The 21,411-nt window shown below is 43.3% G+C and overlaps 1 protein-coding gene across 20 annotated transcripts in view; it reads left to right on the top strand.

The window, feature by feature from the left end:
• lama5 (laminin, alpha 5) overlaps positions 1 to 21,411 on the top strand; it is a 377,096-nt gene that overhangs the window by 129,454 nt on the left and 226,231 nt on the right. For all 20 annotated transcript variants that reach the window (XR_009793010.1, XR_009793011.1, XR_009793012.1 and 17 more), the window contains 4 exons: positions 9,366 to 9,463; positions 9,539 to 9,752; positions 9,826 to 9,952; positions 20,616 to 20,755. Coding sequence is in view for 17 of the 20 variants with exons in the window: in XM_061806903.1 (XP_061662887.1) it covers positions 9,366 to 9,463; positions 9,539 to 9,752; positions 9,826 to 9,952; positions 20,616 to 20,755 (579 nt within the window). In the remaining 3 variants the exon portion in view is untranslated. The remainder of the gene's footprint in view (positions 1 to 9,365; positions 9,464 to 9,538; positions 9,753 to 9,825; positions 9,953 to 20,615; positions 20,756 to 21,411) is intronic.

A 21,411-nucleotide genomic window follows, 5' to 3' on the forward strand; every position in this document is an offset into this window, starting at 1 on the left:
AAAGACTCTCTCATCTTCTGCTGGTATGAATATTTTTCTAAAATGTCAAGATAGTGAAGCGTCAACTTCAGGCATTGGTATCGGTAGTGCATGCGCACCAACAGTTATCCAGTCATCGACCTCAACCAGCCAGAAGTCAGGCTTTATGAACGTAGTTCAATAAACGAAAACGGACTTGTTAAAGACAGAGATCGTGTGGACTTTATAAAGTGATCTGCAGCCATAAGTTACAAATCTTGTGAAAATAATTCGAAAGTGTTTGCAGTCATGTTTCCAGACCTGGCTACATTTGGTATCGCTGCCCACTTTTCATCTCTACTGAGGCAGAAAATGAAGGCTGAATCAGAGTATGTCCTCCTCTTTGATGAGTCTCTAAGTCATGAGATCCAAGAGAAGCAGCTGGACATTCATGTGTAATTGTGGATTTATGACCAGGTCCGCACTTGCTACCTCACCTCTGAATTCCTGGGACATTCAGCAGCAACTGATCTTCAGGGACGTCTGGACCCTATCGTGTGGGACTTCGGTCACCAAAAGCTGCTCCAGCTCTCAATGGATGGCTCCAATGTTAATTGAAAGCTGTACAAATCAATTCAAGAACAAATAGAAAAGATGACCACCCGCCGTATGCTGCAGACTGGAAGTTGCAGTCTACACATCCTCCATAATGCATTTCGAATCGGTTGCGGTCTACACATCCTCCATAATGCATTTCGAATCGGTTGCGAGGCAGCTGGATGGGGGGTGGAAGATTTTCTGTCCAGCCTCTACAACTTCGCGATGCACCTGCCAGGCGCGAGGACTTTAAACAAGTCACTGGATCCGACACTCTCCCTCTCATGTTCTGCAAGCACAGATGGCTTGAAAACATTGTGGCAGAGAGAGCCATCACCCTGATGGTACACGTGCGAGATTATTGCGAGGCAGCAAGGACGAAGAAGGTGACCTGCCCAACCAACAGCTCCTTCACTGTTGTTCAGAAAGCAGCACAGGACCCCATCTTTGTTACCAAGCTTCACTTCTTTCTCATGTGTGCCAGGCTGGTGGAACCATTCCTGAAATTGTACCAGACTGACAAGCCTATGCTTCCCTTCATCACAAAAGACATGGGCACCCTCATCAAGACTCTGATGGAAAAGTTAATCAAGCCTGAAGTCCTTAAAGAAAAGGCAGCCTCCCTCACCAGCCTTGTCAAAATTAATGTGGGTGACAAGTCACACTGGGTGGATTTATCGAAAGTAGGCATCGGCTTTGCTGCTGAGAGACTGCTTCTGAAATCTAGCATTGCAACCGACCCTGTAAAGCAGGAATTTTGAATGAGCTGCCAAACTTTCCTGGTAAACATGATAGAAAAGTTGCTGGAGAAGGCCCCCATCATATACAGTTTAGTCCGGCTACTAAGCTGGATGGACCCCCGGCAGATTGCCATGAAAGATGAGAATGAGAACAACAACAAAAAACTTAAAAAAAACTTAAATATAATGGTGGATCACAGAAGGGTGGAGGAAAGCAATTGTGACAGGATTCTTTTTCAGTATTCCAGACTGAGTGAAAAGATCCAAGAAGATGAGGAGATTAGGGTCGCTTTCTCTTACTCCAACATCTCTAAGGACAGGCTGGACACGCTCTTCCACTCCACTCTGCATCAGCAGGAAAGTCATCATTTCCAGGAGCTATGGGGCGTCATGAAGCAGCTGCTGCTCCTGTCCCATGGACAGGCATCTGTGGAAAGAGGCTTCTCCACAAACAAGGAGGTCACCGAGGACAACCAAAGCAAGGAGTCACTGATCGCTCGGAGGCAAATAGTGGAGGTGGTCCAGCAATATGGAGAGCCTGACATGGTGCCTATCACAAGGGAGCTGTTGGTCACTGCATCTTCTGCCAGAAGTATTTACGTCCAGCATCTAGAGGAGGAAAAGAAGAATGAATGTTTTTGGGATGTGAGAGGAAGTCATGATACCCGGAAAAAAACCCACACAGGCAGAGGGAGAACGTTCAAACGCCACACAGGCAGGGCAGGGATTGAAACTCTGTTCCTGAGAATTGTGAGGCAGACGTGCTAACGAGTCTTCTACCGTGCCAACTAATACTGATCATAGTAAGCCATCCATCCATTTCATCCAGTTCCTTTTCCTCACAAGGGTCACAGGAGTGCTGGAGGCTATCATTGGGCAGGAGCCAGGGTACACTCTGAACTGGTTGCTAGCCAATTGCAGGAGACATACAACAGTCGCACTCAAAATCACACCGAGAAGCAATTGACCACTCTGTGGATATTGCGCAATCCCCGTCACTGACCAATCAGAGGCCAGAGATCTGCATAGACCAAAGCCCGTTATTGCTCCCGCCATTTTCTCAGACAACATTGCATGGTCCAGTATAGGGTTAGTTAGCGTTTTATCGCGTATTTGGGTTATTTAACAAAAAATATGGTTAAGAGGTGTAGTCACGGACTTTGTAATAGTGACGACAGGTATCCTGAAAGGCTAGTTGGTGGAGTTCGATTCTTACCCTTTCCAAAACCGAAGACCCAGTCGAAAAATGCCTTGATCGATCAAACTTTGTGGAAGACCGCATCATCAACTAAATCCATCTAATATCAACCGGAACACATATGTTTGCATGAAGGTATGCCCTATATTTGATTTTCAATACATGTCTCGTATAAATGAATTAGAAGTTCTTCGCTAGCATAACACTGCTGCGTGTGAACGATTGACACACTTATTCTTTGTTGAGCGATATTTAGCGATGATCGGACTGCACAAACGTATTGATTTCTTGCTGGCTCGCGGCCAGAAGCTTAACCAGACTGTGTTTGCACGAAGATATGCCCTAAATTTGATTTTTAATACACGTCTCGTATAAATGAGACGTTCTCCGCTAGCATAACACTGCTACGTGTGAAGGATTGACACACTTATTCTTGTTGAGCGATATTTAGCGATGATCGGACTGCACAAACGTATTGATTTCTTGCTGGCTCGCGGCCGAAGCTTAACCAGACTGTGTTTGCACGAAGATATGCCCTAAATTTGATTTTTAATACACGTCTCGTATAAATGAATGAGACGTTCTCCGCTACCATAACATTGCTACGTGTGAATGATTGAATGAAATCAGAAGCATGGCGTCTCTCTCAGTTAAGAATGTATTGTATTTAGAATCTATACTATATCGTTGATTTGAATGAAATCAGAAGCATGGCGTCTGTCTCAGTTCAGAATGTATTGTATTGTATTGGCCATTTTTACTGTTTGTCTTACGTGAGCGCACGTGGCGTGACGTCACTTCAGGAGGCGTGGTTTGCCCAGTACGGAGGGGTCAATTTAGAGTCTCCAATGAATGCATGTTTTTGGGATGTGGGAAGAAACCGGAGTCGTCGTCTTCTTCTTTTCCTTTCAGCTGGTCCTGTCAGGGGTCGCTACAGTGTGTCATCTTTTTCCATCTAAGCTTATCCCCTGGATCTTCCTCTCGAAGACCAACTGCCCTCATGTCTTCGCTCACAAAATCCATCAACCTTCTCTTTGGTCTTCCTCTCACTTTTTTGCCTGACAGCTCCATACTCAGCACCCTTCAACCAATATAGTCACTCTCTCGCCTCTGGACATGTCCAAACTCTTGAAGTCTGCTCTCTTGAACCTTGTCTCCAAAACATCCAACTTTGGCTGTCCCTCTAATGAGCTCATTTCTAGTCCTATCCAACCTGGTCAATGTTAACAAGAACCTCAACATCTTCATTTCTGCTACCTCTAGCTCTGCTTCCTGTTGTCTCTTCCGTACCACCATCTCTAATCCATACATCATGGCTGGCCTCGCCACTGTTATAAACTCTGCCCAGCATGCTAGCAGAGACTCTTCTGTCACATAACACACAAGATACCTTCCGGCAGCTGTTCCAACCTGCTTGGACTCATTTCTTCACTTCCTTACCACACTCACCATATTGCTCTGGATTGCTGACCCCAAATATTTGAAGTCGTCCACCCTCGATATCTCTTCTCCCTGTAGCTTCACTCTTCCTCCTCTACCCCTCTCATTCACACACGTGTTCTGTTTCACTTCAGCTAATCTTCATTCCTCTCCTTTCAAAGTGCATGTCTCCATCTTTGTAATTGTTCCTCCACCTGCTCCCCTGCTTTCTCTGAAAAACACAATATCATCTGTCAACATTAATCCAAGGGGATTCCAGTTCAACTTAATCTGTCAGCGGATCCATGACCACACTACTCAGAAAGGAGCTCAGAGCTGATCCCTGATGCAGTTCCAACTCCACCTTAAATTCTTCTGACACACCGACGGCACACCTCACCACTGTTCCGCTGTTCTCATACATGTCCTGTAGTATTCTAACATATTTCTCCGCCACACCAGACTGACACATCCTGGACCAGAGTTCCTCTCTTGGTACTCTGTCATAGGCTTTCTCTAGATCCACAACGACACAATGTAGCTCCTTCTGACCTACTCTGTACTTTTCCACGAGAATCCTCAGGGCAAATTATGCATCTGTGGTACTCTTTCTTGGCATTAAACCATACTGTTGCTCGCAGATACTTACTTCTGTCCTGAGTCTAGCCTCCACTACTCTTTCCCATACTTTCATTGTGTGGCTCATCAACTTTATTCCTCTATAGGTCCCACAGCTCTAAACATCGCCTTTTTTCTTAAAAATGGGAACGAGCACACTTTTCCTCCATTCTTCAGGCACCTTCTCGCCTGCTATCATTCTGTTGAATAAGTTGGTCAAAAACTCCACAGCCACCACATCAGGACCAACTGCCTTTCCATTTTTCATCCTTTGTACTGCCTTTCTTACTTCCCCCTTATTAATCATTGCCACTTCCTGGTCCTTCACACTTGCCTCTTCAACTCTTCCTTCTCTCTCATTTTCTTCATTCATTAACTTCTCAAAGTATTCTTTCCATCTATTTTGCACACTACTGGCACCAGTCAGTCAATAAAACATTTTTCGTCACCTGATAATGCCGGGAGAATTTCATCTACTTATTAATTTCATTTGACAATTGACAACTTTATTTGACAATTGTGCAAATAAATGTTCTCTAGCAATGAATGCAGTATCAATGAATAATAGATCAATAGTATGGTGCAATGATGATTATGCACAAGGGTCCAAGATTTCAATAAATCTATGCCATTTAAAGTGATCAGTTGTGTTATAATCAGGGACAGTGTTGATTGTACAAATGTTAGAAACACTTGATTGTGCAAATGGTGCAGATGCTACACAGGCACAAGAGTGGTCAGTTTTGGTCAACAACAGATATGCACACAATACAGCGTGGCGAGAATACTACAGTGAGTTCAACAGTAATGTGTAATTGGCCCGACAGAAATCTGACAACAAACTCAAAACAATATCTAAATAGAATTGGCAGTATGTTGCAATGGAATTGTAAGTTTACTGTTTCAGAAATTACTGCCAAGATGGAAGAAGCTGTTGAAATGTCTGCTAGTTTTACTTTGGTTTGTTTGGTAGCGCCAACCTGAGGGACTGATCTGGAATTGTTAGATTTGGAGGGTCCAAGGGAATTTTACATTCTCTTGTCTAAGTTCTGGCATCATGCACACAGATTCCATACCAACACCACCTGTTGCCTGTGTGGAGTTGCTCCCACCAATGCCACGAACATTGCTCAGTCCATTTTCTTCGCTCAGCTTCATCTTCACCTTCATCTTTTATCCTCGTCCTTCCCGGCAGTCATCACAGTAGATTCCACCGCCTGTGCCACACTCCTTTGATGATCCCAAGTCTAAACACGACCATCTCTGGTCCCTCTTCAGGTGCATCGGGGCATTTTCTGACCACTGGCAATATGTCTGAACATCTAGTCGGTTTCCTAAAGTGTTCAGACTGTGTTCAGACTCTACAGCAAATGTTAGTCCTCACTGTCACAAGCAAAAATCAAGCCCTCAAGCCTCATCAGTATACTTTGGATGAGCCCAAGAATAACGAAAAAATTTTTATTTTGTTTAATTGTAATACTTCCAAGTCAGCAAAAGTGTGTCCTGGAATATTGGAGACAAAAGATTAACAAACTCAGTTAAACTTAGAAACGAAGTGGAAACTTGGTTAATGAAATGAAGATTTCATTGGATTTTAATTACCTGATATTTGGAGTGACACGGATGATTTTGGTAAACTTCTTAATATATTATTTATTCTAGAGTTTTTGGAATAACTCTTAATATGTTATGTCAACATACCAGGCACGTTCTCAGTTGTGTCATGTAACGTAAGTATACTGTTCAGCATGTTGTTGCCTCTATTCTATTTTTATTTAAAATTGTTCGTCATTTAAATTTTAAATGACATGTCTGTTTTTGGTGTTTTCCCCAAATATGCAATGTGTACGCCAGTGCGACTTATATATGTTTTTGTCTTCATTTTTATGGGTCTTATGAGTGGTGCGACTTGTACTCCGGAGCGACGTATAATCCGGAATAATAGTGTATTTATATATTATGTTACATGCACAAAATTTGCAGGTCAAGACTAATTCACAGTATGTAAGATTAAATATTCTGTAATGGGGATATACAGTGATGAAAATAAGTATTTGAACACCCTGCTATATTGCAAGTTCTCCCACTTAGAAATCATGGACGGGTCGAAATTTTCATCTTAGGTGCATGTCCACTCTGAGAGAGATAATCTAAAAAGAAAAACATAACGGTTTTTTTTAATGATTTATTTGTGATACAGCTGCAAATAAGTATTTGAATACCTGTCTATCAGTTAGAATTCTGACCCTCAAAGACCTGTTAGTCTGCCTTTAAAGGTCCACCTCAACTCCATGTATTATCTTGAATCAGATGCACTTGTTTGCGGTCGTTAGCTGCATGAAGACACCTGTCCACCCTATACAATCAGTAAGACTTAAACTTGTAACATGGCCAAGACCAATGAGCTGTCCAAAGACACCAGAGACAAAATTGTACAACTCCACACAGCTGGAAAGGGCGACAGAGAAATTGCCAAGCAGCTTGGTGAAAAAAGGTCCACTGTTTGAGCAATCATTAGAAAATGGAATAAGCTAAATATGATGATCAATCTCAATCGGAGTGGAGCCCCATGCAAGATATCACCTCGTGGGGTCTAAATGATCCTTAGAAAGGTGAGGAATCAGCCCAGGACTACACAACAGGATTTGGTCAAGGACCTGAAAAGAGCTGGGTTTGAAATCATGCATGGCACGGAAGGTTCCCCTGCTTAAACCAGCACATGTCAAGGCCCGTCTTAAGTTTGCCAATGACCATTTGGATGATACAGAGAAGTCATGGGAGAAGGTTTTGTGTTCACATGAGACCAAAATAGAACTTTTTGGTCATAATTCCACGAACTGTGTTTGGATGAAGACGAATGATGAGTTCTATCCCAAGAACACCATCCCTACTGTGAAGCATGGGGGTGGTAGCATCATGCTTTGGGGGGTGGGTTTTTTTTTCCATGTATTGTGAGATTTTGGGGAACAACCTAATTCCCTCAGTCAGAGAATTGAAGATGGGTCGTAGCTGGGTCTTTCATCATGACAATGACCTGAAGCACACAGCAAGGAAAACCAACGAGTGGCTCCATAAGAAGCATATCAAGGTTCTGGCGTGGCCTAGCCCGTCTCCAGACCTAAATGTAATAGAAAATCTTGGGAGGGAGCTGAAACTCCGTGTTTCTCAGCGACAGCCCAGAAACCTGACTGATCTAGAGATCTGTGTGGAGGAGTGGGCCAAAATCCCCCCTGCAGTGTGTGTAAACCGGGTGAGCAACCACAGGAAACATTTGACCTCTGTAATTACAAACAAAGGCAACTTTACCAAATATTAACATTGGTTTTCTCAGGTGTTCAAATACATATTTGCAGCTGTATCTCACAAATAAATTTAAAAAAACATACATTGTGATGTCTGGATTTTTCTTTTCAGATTATCTCTCTCACAGTGGACATGCACCTGATGAAAATTTCAGACCCCTCCATGATTTCTAAGTGGGAGAACTTGCAATATAGCAGGGTGTTCAAATACTCATTTTCTTCAATGTATGACTGTAAATCTGCTGTTTATGTACCTATTCAATCAGAAACTCATGACAGTATTTACTTTTAGATTTAGTTTTGCCTCAATATCAAAGGGATTGCATCAAAATGGACAAAACAGTTTGTGCTCCAGGTGGGAGGAAACTGATAGAAATTCAAGATTTATCATACCTAACCTGCAACTGAGCACGTTAATCTCTGAATCAACCTTCCTCGTTTTGACCCAACCAGAGTCCTCTGATGGTGGCACAACTGGTGAGAGCATTGGCTTCACAGTTCTCAGGACTGGGGTTCAAATCCAGGCCCGTCAGTGTTGAGTTTCCCTGATCTCGACGTGCCTGTTTGAGTTTTCTCCGGGCACTCCGGTTTCCTCCCACATCCCAAAAACATGCATTAATTGGAGACTCTAAATTACCCCTTAGATGTGATTGTGAGTGCGACTGTCCGTCTTTATGTGTCCTGTGATTGGCTGGCAACCGATTCAGGGTGCACCCCACCTCCTCCCCGAAGTTAGCTGGGATAAGGTCCGGAACGCCTGTGACCCTCGTGAGGATTCCCGGCTCAGAAAATTGATTGATCGATACACTTACTCCTCTGATCTTTGATGGAGATCTGGTTTTAAATATTGTATTTTGTTTTATTTTTTTTGCCATAAACCAGTCACCTCCATCTTGAATATTTGTGACATTTACGTGGATCTGTGCTTGTCATAGATGTGTAAAACGACTGCATCGATTAAATGTAGTGGCACATGCAGGACCAGAATGGAAAAGATTACATCACTTTGTAAACAGTTTACATGAGAATGGAATGATTTCAATCATAATTAAAAATCTTCATCTAAACCAGGAACTTGTTCCACTGCTGTGGCAAGCCAACTGCATCAAATACAAAAATGTATTCATATTGTGATATACAGTGACATTACTGATGGATCTTTTCGTTTCGTTTTTTCAGGTTGTTTTCTTGAAAACAAAATCTGATTTTACAATCAATTATTTTCATGTCTGCCTTCATGCATTTCTATAACATCATTATCAGGATGTGTCTCACATGGTTTTCTTTCTCAATACCTGAATCTGTCTGTCGTTATACCATTGGTGTTCTGGGAGAATTTGGTGTTATGAGTTGAACAGCAATTCCCAACCCTTATTTCTATAACTGTTGACATTCAAATACACTAGCCGGTTCTCACTTGTGAATGTTTTTGCACCTCAACGGCTGATAGTGACTCACAATTGCCCACCCACCCCCCATCCCCACGTATGCAGATATGAGTGTTAATTGAAGTTTGTAATCCTGGTGTTTTAGCACAAAATCTACCTTGTTCCTCATGAGCACTTCTCCATGGAATATGTGGAGCCAAAGGTCCTTTGCATCAGCACACATGGACAGTTCTCCAATGACGGGTATGATAGTCTTTATCATCATCATTTAATAATATCATGATCCCCACTCACACCAGCCTTGCCTCTCCACTGTAGCTCCTCCTGCGTCCGCTCACGGTTTCAGACACCATCAAATTCACTGGTCTTAAAGGAGGTTCAGAGTTCCAGCTGGAAGGGGCCAAACATGGCTTCCCTTGCCATCGCCCTCCCCCTTCTCATTCCCCAGAGGCACCAATCACCCTGGGCAGCAGCAAACCAACCCCCTCAGGCAGTGGAGAATGGCGACTATGTCAGACTGGACTCGCAGCAGGTAACTCTGTAGACCCACACCTTAACACAGCAGTTATGTGCTTTGTTCATACTTTGGACTTTCTCTTACCCAGAATGCAGCATTGTACTCTACTCATGTCCACACACTAGGACGCTATGTCTTCATTCTCCACTATCATCAACCTCTGCACCCCGCTTACACCATCCAGGTTGATGTCAATGGTGGTCGCATTTGGAAAGGTAAGACCAGTGTAGTTTACCCTATTCTATAAATTCAACTAAAAAACTTAATTTGCACACAAAATCCATGTGTAGTTACAAACAAAATCAATACGTTCAAAGAACAAACCAAAAAAATAATTCACAAAATAACTTTTAAATATATGTTACTATTAATACGTTTGCTCCTGGGCGGCACGATGGCACAGCTGGAAACCTAACCCTAACCTCACAATTTTGAGGACTGGTGTTCAATCCCATCCCTCCCTGTCTGGAGTTTGCATGTTCTCCCTGTGCCTGCATGGGTTTTCTCCATCTTCTCTATATATGAACAACAAGTAGAAACAACACTCCTTTCTACAACATACCAACGGTTGCTCACATTTCTGTTCAACCACAAAAGGGAATTTGGAATAATCTTTAATAGGTCAGAATATTTTTTGTCATTTGTTTTCCAAATAATCTGGATTCATATCATATGCTTTATATTATTATACTTGAACAAAAATGTGACTCGTGCAAAACAGTTGAGAAATGAGCGAGCTCATACTTTCAAGATCCTTTGATGGGAACGTTGCCCTTGCAAATGTACAAACATTTCTTAGTGAGGCTGGTACAGTGTATCTAAGTTTTTATTCAAGTCTATGTATTGTTACCACTCTGAATTAATTTTGGAAACAGCTGTCCTCTTAAATGTGGCGCTTGATGTCCCTGAGGTGCTGCTTTCAACTCAAGGCATTGCGCCACATGTCAAACAACTACCATGAGCCTTGTTATGTAACATCAACACGGGATTCCATCGTCACACCTTCGCAGCATATTTAGAATGAATTTGTTCGTCAATGGTGCTCTGCACCCTAGTAATTCAGTGTGAAATCTCATTTAGTGACGGATGGAAGCACACATACACACTGCTTTTTTTGTCCCTGGGACTGACTCACAGATCAAAAACTTTTGATCAAAAACCAAATTAGGTTAATGTATCCATCCATTTTCTGAGCCGCTTATCTTTACGAGGGTCACGAGATTTCTGGACCCTATCCCAGCTGACATTGGGAAGGAGGCAGGGTACACCCTGAACTCGTTGCCAGCCAATCTCAAGAGGCAGACAGTTACACTCACAATCACTACTTAGGGCAATTTAGAGTCTCCTATTAATGCATGCTTTTGGGAAGTGGGAGCAAACGGGAGTGCCCCGAGGAAACCCATGCAGGTACGGGGAGAACATGCAAACTCCACACAGGTGGGGCCTTGGATTTGAACCCCAGTCCCCAGAACTGTGAGGCCAATGCTCTTCAGCTGCACCACTGTGCCGCCTCAAGTTAATGTATAGTTCTTAATTACAAACAATGCTGCTGGCCATTCTTGCTGCCTGTTCTATGCATTAAAAACACTGGACATATAGGACTTAATTTACTATAATCCAAATAGCATGTTCATTCTATCAGATTTTGCATTCTTGGTGGGTATGTTTTGCTTGTGCTACTAAGCTTGTTGGCCTCGGAGTCTACTATTTCACGACGCAAATAGAGACCTAAATTGTGTGGTCAGTTTTCCCGCAAACAGATTGCGTTGATGGGTATGTGCCTAAGGTGTTGGAGAATTGTACTGTATTTAAATTAGGAATTTAGGCTTTGTGATGATTTTGACCACAGAAAAAGTGAAGTCCTGGAATGAAAAAATCAACTGGAAAAGTAAAACAAATGTACTGACAGCTGTGGTCCCACACCACCGGGCAACGGACCAATACCGGTTCGTGGTTCAATTGGTACCAGGCCGCCAAAGAAAGAATTAATTAGCTCTGTTGTATTCGTTATCCAAGTCTGAACAATCTTTTATTTTGAAAAATGACTGGATTCACTTGGTTACATCTCGGTCGCTTCAGCACCAAAATTTACCCCCACAAGGTAGCAAAATGACTAAAAAACACGTCTCTTGAAAGTTTGTTTTTGAAGGGGTAAAGAAGAGACAGAAGAAGAGCCTACAACTTCCAAGAAAACAAAGTTATTAACCACATGAAAGCACACGCCCGTAACTCGCAACTTTTTGAGAAGCTCTGTGAGGAGATGGATGTGGAGCACACACGGTTTCTCTTATATAATGGGTTGTAAAACTGGCTTACCTCTGCAACATATTCAATGAATCCAATCTGTCACTTAAGGGGAAAATGACAAAACGGTCTTCGAATTGGCAGATAAAGTAGTTAGATTTAAAGCCAAATTGGATTTGTAGGGACAGCGTGTGAACAGAGGCATATTTGTCGTTTCAAAAATTAACACAGATTTTGTGAGATTGAGCCTTCATTCTCCCAGCTGGTGCATGCTCTTTGCTATGCTTGTAGTTTGAGCACTACTTCCTAACCAAAAAGGAACCAAAACCTACCAAGGGATGGATACGCAATCAACACTATCAACAAATCAGATGAATCCAGCATGTCTGTGCAACAGAAAGATCAATTGCTGGAGATCGCAAACGACAGTGACTTTAAAAGTATTTTTGAGTATTTTCAAGCCACAGCACCATCCACTCCACTGTTGAACATCCATGAAAGGGACATTAGACAGATCTTCAAACAACAAAAGATCAACAAAGCGCCGGGCCCAGATCTTGAGTCTCCATCCTGCCTCAAAGACTGCGCAGACCAACTTCCTCCTGTCTTCACAAAGCTCTTCAACAGGTCTCTCCAATTGTGTGAAGTATCAATATGCTTCAATCGCCCCACCATTTTACTGGTTCCCAAAAAACCAGGAGTCTCAGGTCTTCATGACTACAGGCCTGTTGCCTTGACATCTGTGGTCATTAAGTCCTTTGAACGCCTTGTGTCGGATCACCTCACCATCACAGGTCCACAGCTGGACCCACTGCAATTTGCCCATCAAGCTAACAATTCTGCGGATGATGCCGTTAACATGGGTCTGCACTTCATCCTCGAACATCTCGACAGCGAGGGTACCTATGCAAGAATCCTGTTCGTGGACTTCAGCTCTCCGTTTAAAACTATCACCCCTAAACTCCTCTCCTCCAAACCTCTCCAGCTGATCGTCTTGCCTGCCATCTCCCGGTGGATCAACAATATCCTGACGGGCAGGACACACCAGTTGAGGCTGAGGGACACCACCTCATCCACGCACACTATCAGCACCCGGGCACCCAAGGTTGTGTCCTCTCACCTTTGCTCTTCTTGCGCTACAGAAACGACTGTACCTCAAGGCATCCGACGCTCTAACTCCTAAAGTTCGCAGATGACACCATGGTCATTGGCGTCATTAAAGACGGCGACAATCCTGGATATCGACCGGAAGTTGTGAGACTGGAGCTTTGGTGTGGACAACACAACCTGGCATTGAACAGTCTAAACCAGGGGTGTCAAACTCCCTTTGGGCTGCGGGCCGAATACAGCTTAATTTGAGATCAAGCGGGCCGGACCAGTAAACTCATTGCAAAATTACATAGAACTAACCATAAGCCCACTTTTTTGCTTTGTATTAGTCACTAATACTAATAATTAGTGCAAAGAATGAGTAAATTATCAAAATGTTTATTAACCGAATTTTCCTTTTACATTATGAACAATATATTATGAACAAGAGACTAACATAAGAACATAAATAAAGTATGTGCAATTTTAACAACACTTTTACACAGTTAAACATATATTTAAGTGTGTTGTACATAAAACTGATCACAGAAATAGTAACAATGTTCCAAAAACATTTAGTACCAGCCTTGTGGAACTTAAAAACACTGTTTTTCAACATCTGGAAAGCAATTTGAACAAATGAATAACTTTCACAACAATTATTCGTCTTGCTTGGAATTTGCCCTTGAAACTTGACATCGTTTATCATGCACAAGTGCATCAATATGAGGCATCATGTCCTGAGAAGCAGCCAATTTCAGAATCTCATTCAAATGCTTATGTGTGAGCTTTGAGCGCAGCTTTGTTTTATCAATGTTCATTAGTGAGAAAACTTGCTCACAAAGGTAGGTTGTCCCAAACATGGACAATGTTTTAGCAGCTAGTGCTGTCAATGCGGGATAGCCTGGTAGGAGGTACTTGTAAAATGTGTCCAAGCTTACAGAGACAAATCTGTCCTTCAGTTCTACATCACACTGCAAGTCAATGATTTCAAGTTGCATGGCAACGGGCAAATCAGAAGCTTTGACTGTGAATGGTGAGCGAAAAACTGCAAAATCTGTTTCGAGTTTGCTAAAAACCTGAAATCTTTTCTCAAACTCCATCAACACCCCTGAAATCTTCTCTTTGTACCGTTTCACGTCAGAATTAACGCTTGCTGTGCACATATCTTTTAAACAGGGAAAATGAGCAGGGTCACCGCTTGCCACCAGCGTCTCCCATAACCCGAGCTTTAACTTGAATGCACGTATGCTGTCATAATACTGTGTTACGATTTTTTTGCGTCCCTGCAACATTTTAAGAATATTCAAGTGCTCAGTGATGTCAACCATAAACGCAAGGTCCTGCAGCCACAGATGGCACTGTAATTCCTTTCCAGGTTTACCTTTTTTCTCTATGAATTGTCCGATTTCATCACGTAAATCAAACTAGCGCTTTAGCACAGCACCTCTGCTTAACCATCGTACGTTTGTGTGATAAGGCACACCATGGATAATGTTACAGTCACTGAGAAAGCTGTCAAATTGACGATGATTGAGATCTCTGGCTCGGATGAAATTAACAGTTCGGACAACCACCTCCATGACGTGATCCATTCTTAGCAATTTGCTGCATAATGCCTCCTGATGCAAAATGCAATGAAATGTCCAAAAATTACCTCCCCCATTTGCGGCTTGTACTTTATCTCTGAACTTTGTCACAACACCTGCCTTTTTACCGATCATTGACGGCGCACCATCAGTAGCCAGGCTTACGGCGCGTGACCAGTCCGCTCCGACTCTGTCCAGCGCTCCAACGACGGAGCTGAAAATGTCCTCAGCTGTTGTGGTGTCGATCATCGGCACCAGCTCGAGAAACTCCTCTGTGACATTCAAAGTCTTGTCAACTCCACAAATGAATATGGCCAGTTGAGCGACGTCCGTGATATCAGTACTCTCATAATTGCAACAGAAAATGCCACAAATGACCCCACTTTGCGTTTTAGTTGGTGGTCCAAATCTGCAGAGAGTTCAGAAATCCTGTCTGCCACAGTATTTCTTGTCAAGCTTATATTGGCGAAAGCATGTCGCTTCTCAGGACACACAATTTCAGCAGGCGTCAGCAAGCAATTTTTGATGAACTCTCCATCACTGTACGGCTTTGATGCCATTGCTATTTGGCTCGCAATTAGGTAGCTGGCTTTCACCGCAGCATCACTGGCTTCTTGGCTCCGGGTGAAAACAGATTGCTGTTTCTTCAGACGCGCCATCATTTCATTTACCTTCTGTTTTCTCAATTCTCCATGCAAACTGTTGTATTTTTCACCATGCTGAGTTTCGTAATGGCGCCAAATATTGTATTCTTTAAGCACCGAAACTTGCTGCTGGCACACCAGGCACACGGGTTTCCCATTCACCTCCGTGAACATATAAGAATATGTCCATTTTTCTTGAAAAGTCCGACACTCTGTGTCTACTTTTCTCCTTTTTGACAAAGACATTTTGCTGATGAGGGTGCGAGGCAAACGGAAAAGTAGATAATGCAATTGTCGCCAATAGACGCTGTAAAGACGTTCAATTTTACCAGGTCAAGGTGGTCCTAGTTCCACCGCAGTGTTGCTTTCATGTTGTCTGCACGTACTAAAACACTGCGCCCCCTAGCGGATAATACAAGAACTACAAATTTTGAAGAAAATTCCCATTTTTTTTATACAATGCAGCTTTCTTCCCCAGGCCGTACCAAACCACCAGACGGGCCGGATCCGGCCCGCGGGCCGTATGTTTGACACCCCTGGTCTAAACACTAGAGATTATTGTGGACTTCAGGAGGCATACTTCACCATAGCTGCCCCTGACGCTGTCCATCCGGCTTGTGTCAACTGTCTAGACCTTCAAGTTCTTGGGAATTGCAGTCTCAGAGAATCTGAAGTGGGGGATGAACATCAACTCTGTCCTCAAAGAAGCCCCGCAAAGGATGTACTTCTTACGGTTTCTGAGGATGCACGGCCTTTCACAAGAGCTGCTGAGACAGTTCTACACTGCGGTCATCCAATCAATACTGTGTACTTCAATCACAGTGTGTTTCGGGGCAGCCACAAATAAGGGCAAACTCCGACTGGAACGGCCAATCAAAACCGCTGAATGGATTGTTGGCACCACTCTCTCAACTATTGAAGAATTCCACGCAACTTGAACTCGATCCAGAGCGGGCAGGAACCTTTCGGACCCTCCACATCCTGTGTACCAGCTCTTCCAGCTCCTTCTGTCGATAAAGCGCTACCGAACAATGCAAGCCAAAACTAGCAGGCATTCCAACTGTTTTTTTCACTCTGGCAATTAAGTCATTAAATTCTTGATCAGCGAACCCATTTTTTTCTGCTTTGTACCACTGTTGGTAATATTCTTTGGAGACTATCGCACGATCCGTCACTTTAAAACGCTCCCTTTGCACAATTGTCATTGCACTGGTCTATAATGGAAACCGCGAACAGGTAAAGGTACTCAGTTAAAGCTTAACACAATGTGGGACATTGACACACTTATCTCCTCTTCTTATTATTTTTCATTCAGCTTGTCCCGTGAGAGGTTGCCACAGCGTGTCATCTTAGATGTACGCACGTTTGTTTGGTACATTTTTTACACTGGATGCCCTTCCCGACGAAACCCTTCTGCATTTAGCCGGGGAGAGAAATTACATCACTAGGTATTCACACTCCGTCTCCCATCCAAGTACTAACCAGGGCCCAACCCGCTTAGCTTCCGAGATCTGATGAGATCCGGCTTTGTCAGGGTCGCATGGCCGTAAGCTTGACACACGGATCTTCTACCAGTTCTAATTGAAGAAGACTTTACATCTTGCACATCTTTGACTCTTATAAGGAATAGTTCCTCGAAACAAAAATGTCTCTTGTTCTTTGTTCTTGTTACTTTGCTTTCTTTGTTCTGAATGTCGTACCAGGGCAGCACCGACTGCCGGAGAAAAAATCCTTATGTGTTTTTACACATTTGGCCAATAAAGCTGATTCTGGTTCTGATTCTGGTTCTGGTTCTAACATATTTCTCTGCCACAACAGACCTCAGCATGCAGTACTACAGTTCCTCTCTTGGTACTCTGTCAGAGGCTTTCTCTAGATCCACAAAGACAACGTCGCTCCTTCTGACCTCTGTATTTTTCCAATAGGATCCTCAAGGCAAATAATGCATCTGTGGTCTACTCTTTCTTGGCATGAAACCAAACTGTTGCTCACGCTTCTTTTCTCAGTTTTCTTTTCTCAGTCTCCATAACTCCTTCCCATGACTTCACTGTGTGGCTCATCAACTTTATTCGTCTATAGGTCGCACACCTCTAATCACCTCTATTCTTAAAAATTGGAACAAGCACACTTTTTCTCCATTCTTCCGGAATCTTCTCGCCCACTAGTATTCTGTTGAATAAGATGGTCAAAAACTCCACAGCCACCTCACCAAATTCCTTCCATACCTCCACAGGTATGTCATCAGGACCAACTTCCTTTCCATTTTTTATCCTCTTTACTACCTTTCTAACTTTCCCTTTTGAATCATTGCCTCTTCCTGGTCCCTTACACTTGCCTCTTCGACACATCATTCTCTCATTTTCTTCATTCATCAACTTCTTAAAGTATTCTTTCCATCTATTTACAGTAGCACATTCCTGGCACCAGTAGACACATTAACATCTCTATCCTATATCACCCTTACCTGCTGCACATCCTTCCCATTTCTATCTCCTTCTCCCCTTTCCTACCAGAAGACACACCAAGTACTCTCCTGTCTGTCTGTCTGATCACCTTGGCTGTAGTGGTCCAGTCTTCCGGGACCTCCTCCTGTCCATCGAGAGCCTGTCTCACCTCTTTCCGAAAGACTGCTCAACAATCTTATTTTCTCACCTTCCACCATGACCTTTATCTTCTTTGTCTTCATTCCCACCACCAGAGTCATCCAACACACCACCATCCTATGCTGTTGAACTACACTCTCCGCTACCACTACCTTACAGTCAGTAAACCTCATTCAGATTTCATCATCTGTACAAAATGTAATCCACCTGCGTGTCTAACCCTAACCACCTGCATTCTTGAAGGTCACCCTATGTTCTTGCCTCTTCTGGAAAGAAAGTGTTCAGTCCTGCCATTTCCATCCTTTCTGCATAGTCCACCACCATCTGTCCTTCAAAGTTCCTTTCCTGGGTGCCATACTTACCCATCACTTCTTCATGGCCCCTGTTTCCTTCACCAACATCTCCATGACAATCTGCACCAATCACAACTCTCTCTCTGTCTGGTATGCTCAGAACTACTTCATCTAGTCCCTTCCAGAAATTCTCTTTCAACTCTAGGTAATATCCTAGCTTTGGGGCATAGCAATCACGTTATACATAACACCCACAATTTGGAGTTTCAGCATCATCACTCGATCTAATACTCTTTTTACCTCCAAGACATTCTTAGCCAGCTCTTTCTTTAAAATAATTAGTACTCCATGGTAAAAAAAAATAAATTAAACCCTGCTCCTAAACCTCTAGCCTTACGACCTTTCCACCTCCTCTCTTGTATGCACAATAATCCTTTTAATCATCATTTCAACCAACTCCTGAGCTTTTCCTGTCATAGTACCAACATTCAAAGTCCCTACACTCAGTTGCAGGCTCTGTGGATTCCTCTTCTTCTTCTGCCGACTAATCTGCTTTCCTCCTCTTCTTTGTCTTCGACACACAGTCGCTAAATTTCTACCAACGCCCTGCAGGTTCACGGTTCTGGGGACAGGCATTGTTCACCCGGGCCACGTCTGGTATGGTATTCTTTAGATGAACACTCATCTATGTTTGGCACAGCTTTTCTGCCGGATGCCCTTCCTGCTGCAGCCCTCTGCATTGACCGGCCTACAGATTGCACTGGCTTGTGCCCCCATAGGGCTGCATTCTGTTTAGTAAGTTGTTCAAAAACTCCACAGCCACATCTCCAAATTGCTTCCATACACACAGATATGCCATCAGGACCAACTGCCTTTCCATTTTTCATCCTTTGTCGTGCCTTTCTAACTTCCCCCTTACTAATCATTACCACTTCCTGGTTCTTCACGCTTGCCTCTTCTGGTCTTCCTTCTCTCTTGTTGTCTTCATTTATCAACTTCTCAAAGTACTCTTTCCATCTACTTGGCACACTACTGGCACCAGTCAACATATTTCCATCGCTATCCTTAATCAACTTTAATTGCTGCACATCCTTCCCATCTTTGTCCCTCTGTCCGGCCAACCTGTAGATCCTTTTCTCCTTCTTTTGTGTCCAACCTTGTGTTCATGTCATCATGTGCCTCTTGTTGAGCCTTTCGCCTCTCCTCCATCCTCTCAATGTCCTACCTCTTCTTCTAACCTCTTTTTTATTGGACGACATGTATTTTTCCAACTCCAAATCTTCTTCTCCCCTTTCCTTCCAGAAGACACACTCAGTACTCTCCTTCCTGTCTCTCTGATCACCGTGGCTGTACTAGTCCTATCTTCCGGGAGCTCCTCCTGTCCATCGAGAGCCTGTCTCACCTCTTTCCGAAAAACTGCACAACATTTTTCTTTTCTCAGCTTCCACCAAATGTTTTTCTGGTCTACCTTTATCTTTTTTTAAAGTGCCACAGTGTCCTGAAATGACAAAAATGCTCTATAACCTTCATGGATTAATTTAATTTGTTCTTCTCTAAACTTTTGAATCCTTCATCCAAAAAAGGACCATTAAATTTCAATATCCATCTTAAAATAACATTTATTTAATCACACAATGGGATTATTTGTAGTTTGAGCAGCAATATTGCACACAGGAGCTAAAATGCAGCATGCAAGAAGAAAAATGTGCTGTGTTCGTGTTGTTAGCCTTGAGTCTGTAAACCGCAGCTAAACACGAGGCTTTCCCTTCTTTGAAGTCCCTCTTGTGGATTGCTAGCTTGTCCGTTTCGGGAATAGAGGTTGTTTCCCCAAAATATTTTCGATAAAACGGCGTGACATTTTCTTCCCCTTAATCGATTTGCCAGCATGACATTGCATTTTCATCTTCTTCAGCTCACAGAGAGTGTCAGTGATTTAACAGTACTCGGTGATGTCATGCTAGCACAGAGTGCCAACAGTTAATCCCAACTCCAGTAGCAGTTGCAATGGGTCTGTGCCTCCATGTTTAGAAATATCATAAATTACATCAAAATAAATACACTAAGGCCTCAAAACATAAATTAACAAGGTGCAGGTTAGAAAAGATAGAAAAGAAAAGCTATCAGATAGCTCGAGCTGTCAAAATGGGCTGCCGGTCTCATGGTGCTGTCTTAACAGGATGTACAAAAAAAAGCCACTAAAACCCATGGATAATGTTGGACAATAAATTAACGGTGAGGTGAGTTTTGACGAATTAACTAACTAATTCGCTCTAATTACAAAAAGCTTTTTTGAAATACCTAGTGATTGTTTGGACAATTCAACTTGAAAAACCGAGTTTGAGGGCCCTTTTCATTGCTACTATAATCTTTCGTTTGGATTGGTTTTGTTGATGTTTTCACATTTACTCTGTACCAGGCTCCGTCAATGCCTCCTTCTGCCCACACACCTACGGCTGTCGGAATGTCCTCGTGTCGGAAAACAAGATCATCCTCGATCTGAGTAACCATGAACTCTTCCTCAGCGTACAGATTCCTGTGGGTAAAACACTGTGGCTGGTGAGTTGCAGTGAAAACACTGGACAGACACAATCCAACACAACACAACTGATTTCCATCCATCCATTTTCTACCACTTCGGTTAGCGGGGAAGTAGCTTCAGCAGGGATACCAAGACTTCCCTTTCTCCGGCCACTTCTTCCAATTCCTCCGGAGGGATCCCGAGGCGATCCCAGGCCAGCCAAAAGAGTCTCTCCAGCCTGTCTTGGGTTGTCCCCGGGGTCTCTTTCCGGTGGGACATGCCCAGAACACCTCACCAGCGAGGTGTCAGAGAGGGATCCGAATCAGATCAACCACTTCATCTGGCTCCTCTCAATGCACAGGAGCAGTGGCTCGACACAGCCCCTCCCGGATGACCGAGCATCTCACCCTATCTCTAAGGGAGAGCCCAGACACCCTGCAAATGAAACTCATTTTGGCCGCTTGTATCCGGGATCTTGGTCTTTCAGTCACGACCCACAGCTCGTGCCCATAGGTGAGGGTAGGAACGTAGATCAACTGGTAAATTGAGAGCTTAACTTTTCGATTTAGTTCCCTCTTCACTAAAACAGACCGATACAAAGTCCGCATCATGTAGACGCTGCACCGATCTGTCTGTCGATGTCCCGTTTCGTTCTTCCCTCACTTGTGAACAAGACCTGAAGATACTTGAACTC

The sequence above is a fragment of the Syngnathoides biaculeatus genome, chromosome 2, assembly GCF_019802595.1.
Source record: "Syngnathoides biaculeatus isolate LvHL_M chromosome 2, ASM1980259v1, whole genome shotgun sequence".
NCBI classification, from domain to species: domain Eukaryota; kingdom Metazoa; phylum Chordata; class Actinopteri; order Syngnathiformes; family Syngnathidae; genus Syngnathoides; species Syngnathoides biaculeatus.